Source organism: Xiphophorus hellerii, chromosome 9, assembly GCF_003331165.1.
Source record: "Xiphophorus hellerii strain 12219 chromosome 9, Xiphophorus_hellerii-4.1, whole genome shotgun sequence".
NCBI lineage: Eukaryota > Metazoa > Chordata > Actinopteri > Cyprinodontiformes > Poeciliidae > Xiphophorus > Xiphophorus hellerii.
The window spans coordinates 27,540,254-27,556,697 of NC_045680.1; the positions used below are offsets into that span (position 1 = coordinate 27,540,254).

Here is a 16,444-nt window from a genome sequence, read left to right on the forward strand (position 1 = left end):
ATGTGCCTTAACTCTCCAGTCGCCTCTGCCTTCTTCTCATCTGAGGTCAACTTCCCATCATTCTTGAGCTTTGCCTCTGCCAGACTAACTGACTTCCTGAAACATGTTCATTTCTTCAGTGTTTACTCATTTCAAGCAGTGTTACTTTTCTCCTCCACCTCCTTGCCCCTCCCCCTGCAACGGTAGCGCCTATGGCTTACAAACCTCAAACAAAACTAAAAAGCTCTGAAATAAATGACTAGATCCAGCATGAAGGTTGCAGCACATTATGATACATTAGTTTTCGCTGAGCAGATCCAGCAAACTGACAGCTGTACATTTGTTCTCATTTAGGCAATTCACAATGTGATTCCTTAAAATAACAATCGATTAACACAATCTTCTTGAAATTAATTGACTATGCCTGAATAACAAGATCTGGATTTAATGATGTTTGATATAAAATAATTAACATTTCAGACTGGTCTGATGCTCCGTAAATTGCTGCTTACTCCATACACTGTAACAAACCCAGGCTAATTAAATGTTAGTAAGTGTGACGATAATCAGTGTGATGTACTGGTGGCGTATTGAGGATGTGTTTGATGTGAAACGTGGTCCTTCTCAGAACCATGCCATGCAGATTTCCTCATGGTCTGGTTCTCCAGGGTCAGGCTGAAGCGAACAGGCCACACTGGGGGCAACATCAGCATTTTAAATCAACCAAAACCAACAAGGCAGACAGTCCAGCCTGAACCCGACTCCAGCCGGGTCAACGCTACAAATGGAGCGACTCACAAAGAGCAGGAAGGAAACACACACAGCAACAAATGTACGCATTTATCTGCTTAGTGATTCATGAGAGTCGTATGCTGAAGGCTTATGAATACATTTTAATGAATGTGTCTCCACTCTTTAATATCTGCTGAAATAAACAAAAATTACTGCTCTGACAGTGGAGGAGTTTTGGCTCAATTCCCTTTACCAGATTTCCTATCCTCTTTTTGCTTCTGTTCTTTTTTTTCTACCAAAGCCTTTCAGTCAAAATGAGGGGTGGGTTTTAAGTAGGCCATTTCAGCACCTTGATGACCCAGTTTGATTCAAACTACAGCTCACTGTAGATGGCTGTAGAGTCAGATGACTCCACATTTGACTCTAAAAGATTTTGGTAGATATGGGAGTTCATTCCTGAATCAACAGATGAAAGTTCTTGTGCCTGTGAGACAAGAGTTGCGTGCTGAATGCCTGTTAGCAATAAACTAACAACGTTGGTCAGACCCAGAGGTAACGTTAACGGAATATTTTTCATATTTGACCGGTTATTTTTTTAAACGACGGGAAAATGTGAAGCCCGTCGGTCATTGGACAGGTTATAATTCACACCCATGACTGGTTCACATGCGCAGACATTATAGACTTCACTCAAAGAGTTAATTTCAAAGGCAACTAAAATCAATCAATAAAAAAAATCCTTCTGAATTTCATCTCATGGACACTGAACTAAATGCCAGTTTAAAGGTGATGCAAAATCCACTTTTTTAGCTTTAATACAAACGTTTTTGTGTACTTTGAGTGTCTAAGAGTGCAAAAAATGTAAATTTATTTTCTCCTGGTGCTGCAAAGATAGCCTTTTTTTCTTTTTGGATTATATTTTTCAGTCTATTCGTTTTTCTCTATTCCCTAAAACATTTTCTTGTCTCTGACTTCGCCACATTTGCTATGGAACTGCTAAACAAGGTCCTAACTTCTAGCTAAGTTTTGTGATCTGCGGCAATTTTGTAGTCCAAGTTCAGTTGTGCCAAAGTTGCAAGTAAGCAAGTCAACAAGTTTGGTTCTAGTGTGTATTAACACACATCGTCCCTCAGCATCGGAGCCTCTTCAAAGTGCATGGGGACCTTAAGAACGAGTGCTTTAGCGACTTGTGCCAGGACCAAGAGGGATTTTCCTAAACACTTTGTCTGATTGAGGATATAACTGTTGTTTTGAATACAATTATTTGGCTTTGTTTTTGCCATTTTTGTCTTGGGGGGGAAAAAATGATCCAAATGCTTTCAGTGAAGTTCTTGATGACTCCTTAATTATGTCTAGGCTTTGTTGACTTCATTCATATTGTGGTAGCATTAATGTTTTAATAGGTATCTGACATGCTGGGACACTACAGTTAAACTATGCTGCATATTGTAGGTAGGTGGTGTGTATAGAGAGGATGTAAATACAGTAACAACACCATTGTGATGCATTCATTTGAATACATGCTTCTGCAGGTTGGTCGTCTTCATTCTCTGGGTCAGACTCTGGCTCTAACATGTAACATCTAATGGACAAGTCTTCTGTTGTTGACGTCTTTAATAAACTTTGGAATAAAATTTTTCTCTGCCAGTAGATAATTGTATTGCTGCTATCAGACTACAAAAATGGCTGAATGGGGTGGAGTGGACCGATCTGTGACCTGGAGAGGGGCGGGGCGTGAAATCTCTCATTCACATTTAAAAAGACCGCAGCACAACGAGTTGCTCTAAAACAAGTTACTCTAAAAAACACCTCAGAACAGAGGTAAACCAAACCAGGGGTCTGTGGAGCTACAATAACTAGATATTCTGTGTAAAGTATTGCAGTTTTACTTCATATAAGTGAATGATTTAAAACTGAAAAAAGGTTTAAAGGCACTCTACATCTCCAAGCTACTGTTTTCCTGACTTCACTGCATTTCACTGTGATAGTTAAGTTCACCCAGTTCACATCAGTCATCATGTGCCTCCCATTTGCTGTGTTGCCTAATGCTCATTCTTCTTTCACACTTTTTTGCATATTACTACAATTTGGACATGGAAATGACTGTAACTGTGAGCTACAAGCCTGGAAACAGCTATGTTAACATTTTATGAATACTTCAACCCCTCTTCTATGTGAATTAATACATCCCACACACCATTAATAACGGATTTCTGGTTCTTTTTTTTTTGCTTGTTCCTCCATCTCCACATCTTCTTCAAATATTTCTTTTGACATTCCAGTCTTTCCTTTATACCTCTAATAATTAACACCCACTAGACATAACACACTTTGCACCATCTATTCTAATTTGATTATGCTCACCTCCACATCTTGATTCCTGACCTTCTCTGATGTCAAAAGCATTTTAATCAAGTTTGCTCTGCTAAATGTTAGGTCCCTCTACGGGAAGACTTATGGTAATGATTGGATTTTCCTCATAATTTAGACTCCTTTAGACTGATACCTGGAGCTAAAGAAAATGTGCTCCAACTTCCAATGTGTGCTTGAATTTCAGTAATTTTCACTTCCCCAGGCTGAGTGGCAGTAGTCCTCGCTCTTACAGTGGGTTATAAAAAGAATCTCAAACACTCTCCTGGCTGTAGATGTAGCAGCTTGGGGGTTGCAAATTCAGGAATTAGAATAAAGTTTACAGATTTGAGTAAATTTAAAGTTGAATTATTTTCCATTTAAATTCTTTTTCAATTCTCTTCATGATTTTAAACTCATCTCTCAGTTTTTTTAACTGGTCAAAATCACTGTTTAAAGCCATGTTGAATGCAAAGCTACACTGCATATACTGTTCGGGTTCCCTTGCCTTTATACGCAGATGAACTTTAATTACATCTTATTCTTAAAGTAAAGGCTTCAGAGTGCTTAATAAAAGCTGGAAAATAAACTGCTGTGTGCAATTAAAGTATATAATGTGTTTCACTAAGTGGTGAAGTTCCTAACATAAATGGACTTTCCCATAATATGCTATTTTATTAAATGGGTTGTCAAAGAGAGCTTATGTAAGGTTAAACACTGATGTTGAATGATTAGGTTGATGTCAGTACTCAAGTGCAGAGCAGACAAACTGCTCCATATTAAACACAAACACTCTTTAAGGACTTTGCTTTGTGCTGGATGAAACACCAGTGCTGTTTGAGCTCCAGCAGACATTTTTAAATGTCTGCTGCAGACATTTTTAAATCATCACAGTATGATGAATCTGCACATTTTAGTTAAAATTATAGACTTGTTTTTGTTTTTGCTGTTCCTCATTGTCAGACTCACAGCTGAAGGGTTTCTATATCTTATGTTTTCTCCTACATATTATGTTGTTTTTAAATGTTGTTTCAAAGGTCTGTATTATTATTATTATTATTATTGTTGTTGTTGTTGTTCTCATTTTTCCTGACATATTTCAAAATGTCTTTGTAACACCTGATTTCCTCAGTGTAATAAAATGACGTCAGACTTACATAGGGCTTTATGGGCTCCACACACTGTGAGTGACGTCACTCTGTTGTGTACAGATTCCTCAACACACTTCAGCAAACCTTCTCCATTTATGAATGGAGAGGCAAAGCATTATTGTTTTTTTATTTATTTATTTAATTCAACCTTTATTTCACCAGGAAAATTACATTGAGATTAAAAATATTTTTTGCAAGAGAATCCTGGCAGCATTAACATTTAGTAATCTTTACCAACATAACACTACAGAAAAACCTACTAGATATTGCAGATGAAACACATTAGCATTTCAAAATTTCAACCAATAACCTTTACCCACCCAAATGTCAGAACACTAAAACTGTTGCATGTCTAAACATTAACTGCTGATTGTGACGCAAACTACAAGGCTGCAGAATTCCCTGGACTCTCTTTCATCTTTGTTAATCCCCCCTCCTACCTCATCTAAACAGTGTTAAAAGCTCATAACTGTTTCAAAAGAGTCAACAGATGAAGTGAAACAAGGTTAAAGGAAAAGGATTTATGGAGGTATAAACAACAATGTGCTCTGAGCAGATGTTTTGTTTTTCCTGGGTTACTAATTTACAGAAATCCACAAGAGGGCAATGTTGTTCCATTCAAACCCTGTCGGGCAGAGAGGAAGACGTACCTTTCATTGAAGGTGTCTGAGCCATATGGGTCACAGTGGGTTTTTTTTTTTGGGGGGGGTTTCTAAAAGATGAACAATGAACAGTGATGGGTTGAAGGGGGAAAGAGGGTGGAGAATAACAGAAATAAAAATTCATGCCAAACAATCAGAATGAAATGGTTTTTCTGCAAATCAGCGTAATAAAAGAGGCTTTAATGGAAAAGGAAGGCCTGAGCCAGGGAACCGTTGCAATCCAAAGATACTCTGAAATAATTACATATTCTGCTCAAGAGCTGTTAATTGCACATATTCACAGCTTTCTGCTGATGTATCATCACTGTCACTCTTGCCCATCAGCGATATAGAATCACCCAGAGTCAGAAGCACAAATGGAAATCTGCTGCAGCCTTTTTCTGATCTCAGAATGGCTGTTGACAATATAAAGCCATAAAAGGAGCATTCTGCTCAGAAATGTTTTCTGACAAAGTGTATTCTGTTTTTTTTACAATAGGAATGGCTCCCTTCACAGGCTGTGATTCTGCACCACTGTACCTCGCCGTCTCTCAGTGCAGCACAAACATTTTCAAATCAAGAAGACAAGAGTAAGTGGACCTTATGGGGGGCGAATTAACTGTCAGCCTCAATTTTCATTAATATAACATTGAGAAATTCTCGCAGAGGATCAGTTTTGAATCAGAAAGTTGGGCATCCAGCTATGGCAAACCGGCCTTGATGAACAAGGCTCTGAACACTGGAGACCAACTCTACTGCCTCAGTTTGACTCAGTATTTCTGAGGACCATAATACACTTGGAGGCTTATTTCAGAACTAATACAGAAAGGTCACAGGGATTCTGTCAAATTAAGTTGGACAGTTTTTTTTCTAGACAGAATGTTAAAATACAGAGGCTTACAACATTAAAGTCTATAGTTAGGTTTGCACATGGAATCAACCTCTTTTACTCTAATGCACCTAAATAAATCTGGTGCACTAATTCTCTTCCATGACCCAGCATCTTAGTACACAGATGACAGATCTAATGTAATCTCAGTATAAATGTAGATGGGACCGTCTGGTTGCAGAGAAACAAGCTCAGGGTTCCCTTTAGTCGTTATCAGTTAAAATTTTCACGAAAGTAATATGTTCATTTTTGTGGCGTATTTGTATTTTGTATCTTATTTGAAGGGATATGTAAACGTTACCATAGCGACCAGAGTCAGAGCATTAGCAGTGGTCGAGATGAGATGAGAGGAGTAGAACTTGTGAGTTTTAGGTCTGGTTCACACAGCACGATTTAAGGATTGTCGGCCGATTTCCCAAACCTCAGTGACCACAGAGCCGATAAAAGTCCAACAGGTTCGATCGGTTGTGAGTCCAGCCACACGGCAGGAGCAGCACACCACAGAACCGATTCCACATGAAAATCCCAATTCCAGAAAAAAATCCAGTAAAACCCCAACATACCAAACGTGAATTTAGAATAATCAAACACGGATGACGATGTAGAAGCAGCAGTGATAGTTTGTGGACTAATTTTAAGCGACAAAAAAGAAAAGGTGTTTGATAACAGACGGAGGTACATATGTGTTTCTGTGTGTGATGAAGGAGCCACATCTTGTTGCTACCTTGGACACAAAAACTATAGATGGCTGGAGAGTTCATCTATTAAAGTGACTGAATATGAATTCATAAACTAAAACAAGAGTATAGATATTCTTTTTTTATAGGTGTCTTTGTGGACCTACTGCTTTATTATTAAATTGAATATAATTTCAGGTTTTTGTATAATTTTTTCCTGGTTGACTGTGAGCTATTTTTGTTATAGGTTAGTTACAAGTACAGAAAAGTAAATGTTAGGGATGCACAAATTTGAAAATTTGGGGCAATATTGATATACAATATTAATACTGCTGTATTAACCAATATTTTGTCAACTGACACTCACATTGGAAGATATTCTTCGTCTTGTTTTTTAAATTTGACACACTGGCTGAACACCACGGTGTGCTAATTTCTTCCCTCCAACACCAATTCTAGCTGAGCTTGTTTTCCTACTGCTAAACTGGCCATAGGGTTCCTTTTCCTTGTATACTGAGCAGACACCACCCCTGAACAGTGTGTCTGTTGAATTATGCGCTGCATAGCCTTTGAATTTATTGTGCCCCCTGCTGAATCTCCTGCTGCGAGACACATCAGGGCAGAATTATAAAAGCAAAGAGCAACCAGAAAAAAAACAGGGTTCAGCAGTGGAAAAAATTATACTTTGCTTTGTGTTAGCCTATCATTTTATCCTGAAGTCGTTTTAGTTCCATGAATGTTCTTCACATGCTTTTTCACTTTAATTCTACTATAGTTTGTGTTGCCCATGGTAACAGCAGTGCTTGTGGCATTATGAATTTTGAAAATAAAATGCTGAAACTGTAATTTTAGGACTGGTGAGCAATAGGGATCAGAAACTTCCAGCAGGACTAATGGGCAGTTTGGCATGTGTAGAGGTGTATTTTGTTAGCTTCCTGCTTCCAGTTGAGTATGATTTCATTAAAAACAGTGGATAACTATGTTTGAAAAGCGCTGCCCTCTGACGTAGCAACGCTGCAGATTTATCATCACCTCTTCAGATCACTGCGGAAATTTAATGAGAAGAGGGAAAAGCTTTTCTATGTGGAATACAGTTGATAGAAAACAAATTAGGTCTGTGAGAAAAAAGTTCCAGTAGGTTTTTAAGTAAAGGAAAAAAGTTTTCATTTGACTGTTGATAGACAGTTACTAAAGCTATTGATATGGAAGGGTTACTGTAACTTTCAGAGACTAGTCAGTTCATGCTGTTCTGTCACAACATAATGACAGTTTTAACAAATATGTGAAAATCCATCCATCCATCCATCCATCCATCCATCCATCCATCCATCCATCCATCCATCCATCCATCCATCCATCCATCCATCCATCTTTGTCCGCTTATCCGGGGTCGGGTCGCGGGGGTAGCAGCTTCAGAAGGGAGGCCCAGACTTCCCTCTCCCTGGCCACTTCTTCCAGCTCTTCGGGGGGAATCCCAAAGCATTCCCAGGCCAGCCGAGAGACATAGTCTCTCCAGCGTGTCCTGGGTCTTCCCCGGGGCCTCCTCCCGGTGGGACGTGCCCGGAACACCTCACCAGGGAGGCGTCCAGGAGTCATCCTGACCAGATGCCCGAGCCACCTCAATTGCCTCCTCTCGATGTGAAGGAGCAGCGGCTCTACTCTGAGTCCCTCCCGGATGACTGAGCTTCTCATCCTATCTCTAAGGGAGAGCCCAGACACCCTGCGAAGAAAACCCATTTCGGCGGCTTGTATCCGCGAGCTCGTTCTTTCGGTCATGACCCAAAGCTCATGACCATAGATGAGGGTGGGAACGTAAATCAACCGGTAAATCGAGAGCTTCGCTTTTTGGCTCACCTCTCTCTTCACCACAACGGACCAGTACAGCGCCCGCTTGATGGCAGACGCTGCGCCAATCCGCCTGTCGATCTCCCGCTCCCTTCTTCCCTCATTCATGAACAAGATCCCGAGATACTTGAACTCCTCCACTTGGGGCAGGACATCCCCCCCGACCCGGAGAAAGCACTCTACCCTTTTCCGGCTCAAGACCATGGCCTCGGATTTGGAGGCACTGATCCCCATCCCGGCCGCTTCACACTCGGCTGCGAACCGCTCCAGCGAGAGCTGCAGATCATGACCTGATGAGGCCAGTAGGACCACATCGTCTGCAAAAAGCAGAGATGAGATCCTAAGGCCACCAAATCGGATCCCCTCAACACCTTGGCTGCGCCTAGAAATTCTGTCCATGAAAGTGATGAACAGAATCGGTGACAAAGGGCAGCCCTGGCGGAGTCCAACTCTCACCGGAACAAGCCCGACTTACTGCCGGCAATGCGGACCAGACTCTGACACCGGTCATACAGGAACCTGACAGCCCGTATCAAAGGGCCCGGTACCCCATACTCCCGGAGAACCCCCCACAGGACTCCCCGAGGGACACGGTCGAACGCCTTCTCCAAGTCCACAAAACACATGTAGACTGGTTGGGCGAACTCCCATGCACCCTCCAGGACCCTGCCGAGGGTGTAGAGCTGGTCCAGCGTTCCACGACCAGGACGAAAACCACACTGCTCTTCCTGAATCCGAGGTTCGACTATCTGACGGACCCTCCTCTCCAGGACCCCTGAATAGACCTTGCCAGGGAGGCTTAAGAGTGTGACCCCTCTATAATTGGAGCACACCCTCCGGACCCCCTTTTTGAACAGGGGGACCACCACCCCAGTCTGCCAATCCACAATCCAGGGGAACTGCCCCAGATGTCCATGCGATATTGCAGATACCGCGTCAGCCAACACAACCCTACAACATCCAGAGCTTTAAGGAACTCCGGGCGGATCTCATCCACCCCCGGAGCCTTGCCACCGAGGAGCTTTTTAACCACCTCGGCGACCTCGTCCCCAGAGATTGGAGAGCCCAACCCAGAGTCCCCAGACTCAGCTTCCTCGATGGAAGGCATGTTGGTGGGATTGAGGAGGTCTTCGAAGTATTCTGCCTACCGGCCCACAACATCCCGAGTAGAGGTCAGCAGCACACCATCCCCACTATAAACAGTGTTGGTGCTGCACTGCTTCCCCCTCCTGAGACGCCGGATGGTGGTCCAGAATCACCTCAAAGCCGTACGGAAGTCTTTCTCCATGGCCTCTCCAAACTCCTCCCACGCCCGAGTTTTTGCCTCAGCGACCACCCGAGCACCATGCCGCTTCGCCCGCCGGTACCCATCAGCTGCTTCCGGAGTCCCACAGGCCAAATAGGCCCAAGAGGACTCCTTCTTCAGCCTGACAGCATCCCTCACCGAAGGTGTCCACCAACGGGTTCGAGGGTTGCTGCCACGACATGCACCGACAACCTTGTGGCCACAGCTCAGATGAGCTGCCTCGACAATGGAGGCACGGAACATGGTTCACTCAGACTCAATGTGTTGGGATCCGGACCTGTTCATCCACCAGAGGGCGCTGGAGGCCTTGTTCCATCTGAGGGCGTCTCCTGAACCACGCACCTGAAACCGTTCTGCCATCAGGAGCTGTATAACTGGAGGAGGCTGCTGACACTTCCCTGCCAGATTGTTAGCTAGTTATGGTACCGATTCACTCCAGCTCTACTCTTCCTGTTTGCTTCCTGAATTCTGATCCACCTGTGTCTCTGACCTTTTTCAGCTGATCGACCTGAGACGTGCTGAAGATAGATCCAGCCCAGGACCCCCTCCGAACCTACAGCTCGGCAGCCTGCTTCTGGCAGAACAGTTCAGACTTACCTGTCCGCCCTCCAACGCCGCCGCAGCCCGCAGCCCTCCGCGCCTCAAAACAGACTCCGGATTTCCCAGGTTTTTCCCCCCAGTCCTTTCTCCTCCCGATCGGAGGTAAGCTCTCAGTCAGCGCCATCTCCAAATTTCCTCGACCCCAAACTTACCGTCTGTTTCTTCCCTAGCTGACCTGAGATCCAGTCCCAAGCGCTCCCGGATTGTTTATCTGTTTTTTCCCCCTTCCCCTTGGTTGTAATAAATCTCTTTAATCAATCTCGGCTTCTGGTGTTGTTCTGCATGTGGGCTAAGAAGTTAGACCTCAGCATGACACAATGCCTCCCACCTCCCCCAGAATGTGTTTGAAGTTCTGCCGGAGATGGGAGTTAAAGCTCCGTCTCACAGGGGATTCGGCCAGTAAGCACAAACAACAGTCAGGACCCGTCCCCCCACCCGTAGGCGGAGGGAGGCTACACTCTCATTCACCGGGGTAAACCCCAACGTACAGGCGCCGAGATGGGGAGCAACAAGTGTGCCCACTCCTGCCCGACGCCTTTCACCTTGGGCAACTCCAGAGTGGAAGTATGTCCAGTCCCTCTCAAGGAGACTGGTTCCAGAACCAGAGCCATGCGTCGAGGTGAGGCAGACTATTTCTAGCCGGAACCTCTCAACCTCACACACTAGCTCCAGCTCCTTCCCCCCCAGAGAGGTGACATTCCATGTCCCAAGAGCCAGCTTCTGCAACCGAGGATCGGTCCCCTCCCTCGACCGCCACCCATCTCGCAATGCATCCGACCCCTTTGGCCCCTCTCACAGATGGTGGGCCCATGGGAGGGGGGACCCATGTTTCCTCTTCGGGCTAAGCCTGGCCGGGCTCCATGGGAAAAAGCCCGGCCACCAGACGCTCACCGTCGTGCCCCCCCTCCAGGCCTGGCTCCAGAGTGGGGCCCCGGTGACCCACGTCCGGGCGAGGGAACACGAAGTCCAATGTTTTTACTCATCATTGGGGTCTTCGGGCGTCACCTAAGACCTGACAGCCTTGGGTGACCCTACCAGGGGCATGAAGCCCCAGACAGCATAGCTCCTAGGATCATTGGGGCACTCAAACCCCTCCACCACGATAAGGTGGCAGCCCAAGGAGAGGATATGTGAAAATAAAAAAAATAAAATTATAAAAGTTACATACGGCAGCTTTACTTTCACTTAGGAGAGGCAGGTCAGGAGGGACGTGGGTTAGAGCTGCTTACCACTTAACAGACTGACTCATTTGTTAAGTGGTAAAGGGACAAGTTAAATATATGAATATCTTGGTAATTTTTTTTCCTTAATTCAGTAAATGCTAGTGAAAAGAAGGCAAACAGTAGTCTGTAAGCTAAGCTAACTATGCTAAATGGTTCATAATCTCACAGTCTACCCATCTCTAAGAGAAAAACTGAGTTAACAAATTGACACTCTTACCTTTTCCTTTCTCCATCTCTCTATTTTATTTTATTTTATTTTTTTTTTTGAAAACCTGATTTTATCATTTTTCTTAGCAGCATAATTAGCGCCACAGTACTTCTTGTCTTCTACTGACTGCTGCCGAACACCATGACCGTCAAGCGCGCTAAGCAGGAACGAACCATTTCATGAAGATTCAGGGGGGTGTTCAGGGCAAATATTGATGTGTGTTTTTTGGTCTGGGAGTGGTAACATTAAATTTTTACTGCTAAAACCTATCTTAGAAAACACAAAATGATTATTTTGTAATTGACAGGGCCCCATTTTTTTTATTTCTATGAACAAAAAATAAGTAAATAAATTGTGGAGGGCCCCCTGTTGGTCAGGGGTCCTTAGAATTGTCCTAACTCCCCCCCAGGCTGTCTGCTTCAGCGTTTAATCTTTTACCATCCACAAAGAAACTCAGTTGAAGCAATGCTGTAAGTTACGTTTTATGACAAGATACATGCTGCTTAAAATGTCTGACATTATTTTGTTAAAATACTAACATTTAATTATTGTGACTGGTGTTTTCATCTGACTGCTTATGGTACATTTCAGTTAACTGCAGAGCTCCTAATTAGGTTAAATTTATGTACTCTAAGGTTTGTTTAGACACGGAACTAAGTTTGTATTGTTTTGTGTTTATTCTGTCTGCAGTTTTCACCGCAGCACGTGTGAACAAGGAAGTCAACAGTAAATGGTCAACCTTACTTCACATCTCCCTCTCATCATTTGCTGTGGTTTAACTCGGTGTTTAGCCAGAGTTGTTACACCCTTAATGAGAACACTACAATATTACATCACAAAACTGCAATCTTGAATTGTAGGTGACATCCAAGAACATTTATTCATTCAAGAATTCAAAGATTCAAGAGTAATGAGAAAAAAATGAATGAAAACTCTGAGACCCGAAAGGAGATAGCGACACACTTGGGTAACTTAATTCAAGTTATCCAAAAAGTAAGAGGCAGTTTGGATAAACTGAGCATGACGTTCAATGACAACAATTTACTTAGAAAAATTGAAGAGCTGAATATTCAACTTAATGATACCAATTTGAAAGTCACCAGGATAAGATTAGAACTTCCTGAAGCAAGGGAGGTCATGCAAAATATACAATAGCTGGACGACCAGCTGAAAAACTAACAAAAGGAGGTGAAGGAAATGAAGAGATTACTTAGCCAGCAGCCATGTAAGATGTCACTATTAAAAGGTTTTGTTGCAAGCATCGGAACATGTTTAGGTGTAGGCCTTATAATTGTGGGAGGGACATGCCTATTGAAAACTTATGCTTAATAGACTTTAATAATCTCATTTTGCGCATAAGGTCCCGGAGGACAGCAGAAGATCTGGGGAGTTGGAGTTAACACTTACTCCTCCAATGAGACGTTAGAGATCAGCAGGGGGTGGGCTGAAGATGGAGGAGCCGGGGGGCTGCTGGAGGTGGGCAAGGTTGTTGTGTCAGTGGCCATCCTCCTCTGTGGTGACGACGTCTGTGGGACGATCTCCAGCACTGCCCAGCACCTGGTAAACACAAACACACACACCCCCACACACACAGAAAGTTACTGAATGATTAAAACTTGTGTTGCATACATAAATGAGTCATGAACTTGCGTGTTTAGCCAAACACAGTGAAGATCTTTGGAACTTGGAATTTTTGTGAAATATCATTTGATTGGCTCTGACTGGTTATACTGAAAAAATGCATTTTTTTCCCCCAAAGCGTTATGCATGTTTTGTAACGTTTTGGTGCATTACCACATGAGCATTAGATGTCTATAGATATATTGCAACCGTTGACTGGAAAAGTGAATATGACTTATAAGTGTCAGTGAAATAATTTATTTCTTGGAAAAAATTTATGTTTAGGATAATGTATTTTAAGTTGGTTGGTTCACGTTTTGAGATTTGTGTAAAATGATTGTATTTTATTTTGTGTTGAACTATTTTTTGTTGAAATATAGTATAGTATAGTATAGACTACAGTATATACTATAGTCTGAGCTTATAACTTGATGCCAAGTTATATTCCAAGATCAATACATAAAGTAATAAAAAGTCACATTGACCATCATATCTTAGTGCAAGTATTATACAGATTCTTTACAAATATTTCAAAATTAGCAATTAGCACAAAATGTGATTTTGATTACAAAAACCACAAAAGCAATCATAAAATCCTGGAAGGACTGCTATTTATTGATATATTAACAGTTTAATGGGTTTTACCAATACATTTTGGCACAACAGGCCCTTTAATAACTCAAATTTGTGATATGGCCCAAAATGAAACTGAGTTTGACACCCCTGCTCTACGGTCACTGGTGCAGCTTTAGCCAAAAGTCAACACCAAGACTTTCATGGAAATATTAAAAACTCCCAGTTTTAAACACAGTGTCTGACATTCAAGGTCTTGACGTGTTAAGCAGATGTCATTTCGGCTTTAAACCTGCAAAGGAGAGCTTTTTTAAATTTTATCTTTATTGATTCTCAAGGAAGCATCATTTACATGACCTTAGGCCTCTACATCACAAAACTAACTTCAATATTTGAAATAAGATGGACAAGTAGACCATTACATTATAACAGTCAAAACAAAAATGCAACTTCACTTCCCTGAGAAAGATTATAAAGCACAGAGAGTGTGAAAGAAGAAACAAAAGGAAAGAAAAAATTAAGTTCGAAATGTAAAAAGCAAACCACAAAAAAAGAATATATTAACAAAAAAAACATAGTATTAAATAATTATGAAGTATGTCTATCATAGGAGTGGATTATCGAGGAGATTTCATCAAGTTTGGTCTCTAAAAATGAAATCAGATCTTTTACGTTTTACATAGTCTACCCAAATCTGCCAATCTTGAGATTAAGAGGCTGTTATTTTTTCCATTTTATAGGTTAAATGTTATGTCGATCCAGTCGTCTAAAGTTGGTTTGTCTTGTGATAACCATTTTCTTGTAATGTTTTTCTTACTTGCTATTAATAAAATAGTCATCAGATATTGTTTCTTTTTGAAACTTCTTGAGAAATTATGCCAAAATACATAAGTTTGATATCCAAAAGAATCCGGTATCCGGTTGATTATAAAACACCAGATTGTGTTTAAATGAAAATGTACCATATAGAAAAAAACATTATGAAGCAATCATCCACACAGAAACAGGCTGACCAATCAGCATTCAAGGGGATGGTGCTCGCTGAACTACTTCAAATCTAAAAGTAGTTCCTTCCCAGAGGCACACAGACAAGTCAAAACCATACAGAGCCATTGCAGGAATTCTAAAAAATAGCTAAAGAAATTTTTAAGTATTATGTTAACATCAATATACAGTATATATATTATAAAATAAAATACCAATCTGTCACAAAAACTCAATGATATGTAGCCTGCAGGATAATCACTTTTAAAATATACTCTCTGTCCTTATAAAGTTAATACTGCCAGCTTTTTGTCTTAATGTCTTCAATGTCAATTTACTTACCTAAAAATATTTTTCATTAAAATGTCTTACATATTTGAAGAGAACACATGCAAACTCCACACAGATTCCAACCCAGGACCTTCATTCCACAAGGCAACTGTAGCTGCATTTCCATTGGCCATGAAATTGTGCAAATTAAAATTGCGAAAATACATTTGCTTTATGAAAAAAAAACACCAATTTTGAAAAAAAAACTTCCTTTTTTGATAAAACGTTTTGGAGCCAGGATGAAGTGGTTTTTCAGCTGTGTGAAATTGGTGTGTTTTGTAAACACAATGCTGAGCTGTGGCTGAAATATGAATATATATCATGTTTACATCTGCAGCCTCCATGATTTTTAATGACATGTTAGGTAAATAAACTAATTCACATGGGATTTTAATTGCATATCTTATTTAAGGAAACACAGTAACTCCCAAATTGTGTTGTTTTATTTTGACATCAGCAAAATATCAATTAAACATTTGAAATGGAGACGTGCCTAGTGCTAAGAACTACACCGGTTTACAACTTTTCCGTTGAAAACACAAAGTTTCTCTAGGACTAATGAGGAAAAAAACACCGGAGTTTGTTGGCTGGCTACATCACCTCAATAATGCACAAGGTAAGATGAAGCTTCCAGCGCAAGGAGCAACATACCTACTGAGTAACATGGAGGGGGTTCAGTTTTGTTTTTCTGCATCTGCCAGGTGAAACCTTGAATCTGTGTCGGGCAAAAAGGAGCGATAATACTAACGGGTGAAACACACTGATCAGTGTGGAGAAATGTAGCTTCTTTCCAGTCACTTCATGATCGTCCAGCAAGATAATAACACACAATATCTAAAAGCAAACAAGAACGGCTGTGAAAAAAACCAGAAACAAAAACCTTGGACCTGCATGAGCCTACATACTAATCGTGCTCAACATCTATGGAAACACAGAATACACCAGAGACAGCATGAGTAGTTTGCTCAGGAAGGGAGGTCAAGCTGCCTGCTGGGAAATGGAGTACAGAGGTCGCTAGTTGGTGGTGATTGCTGCAGAAGGTCCTGCCACAAAATAACAAGTTACAGAAACCATCGTTTTTCTCTTTTATTAAATATTCAGCTGAATTAATGTTGAGACAAAAAAAAAAATTATGTTAAAATATTTCAACTATTAAGTTTCAAGTTTATTTTAGATAGTCGTACCACCAAATCTGTCTGCATCTGCATCAGTATTTTGAAATAAACACAACCCACTGAAACAAGAACCAAACTTTCTCATTCTGAGGTGAAATATTGTCTTGAGGGATCGCTCATGAATTATCATTTGCTTTACAACAACGAGAACTCAGGCATCCC

At 41.5% G+C, this 16,444-nt stretch overlaps 1 protein-coding gene and 1 long non-coding RNA gene across 4 annotated transcripts in view; one reads left to right on the top strand and one right to left on the bottom strand.

The window, feature by feature from the left end:
• Window positions 1–16,444, bottom strand: part of LOC116725155 (uncharacterized) — a 69,919-nt gene that overhangs the window by 9,367 nt on the left and 44,108 nt on the right. For both annotated transcript variants that reach the window (XM_032571040.1, XM_032571039.1), the window contains exon 12: window positions 13,008–13,157. In XM_032571040.1, the coding sequence (XP_032426931.1) occupies window positions 13,008–13,157 (150 nt within the window). The remainder of the gene's footprint in view (window positions 1–13,007; window positions 13,158–16,444) is intronic.
• On the top strand, window positions 9,644–10,427 carry LOC116725158 (uncharacterized). Of its 2 annotated transcripts, XR_004340340.1 has the most exons (3): window positions 9,644–9,991; window positions 10,069–10,271; window positions 10,340–10,427. It is a non-coding gene; the product is annotated as an uncharacterized LOC116725158 (long non-coding RNA). The 2 variants fall into 2 exon arrangements; XR_004340339.1 differs by having other exon boundaries at window positions 9,644–10,271.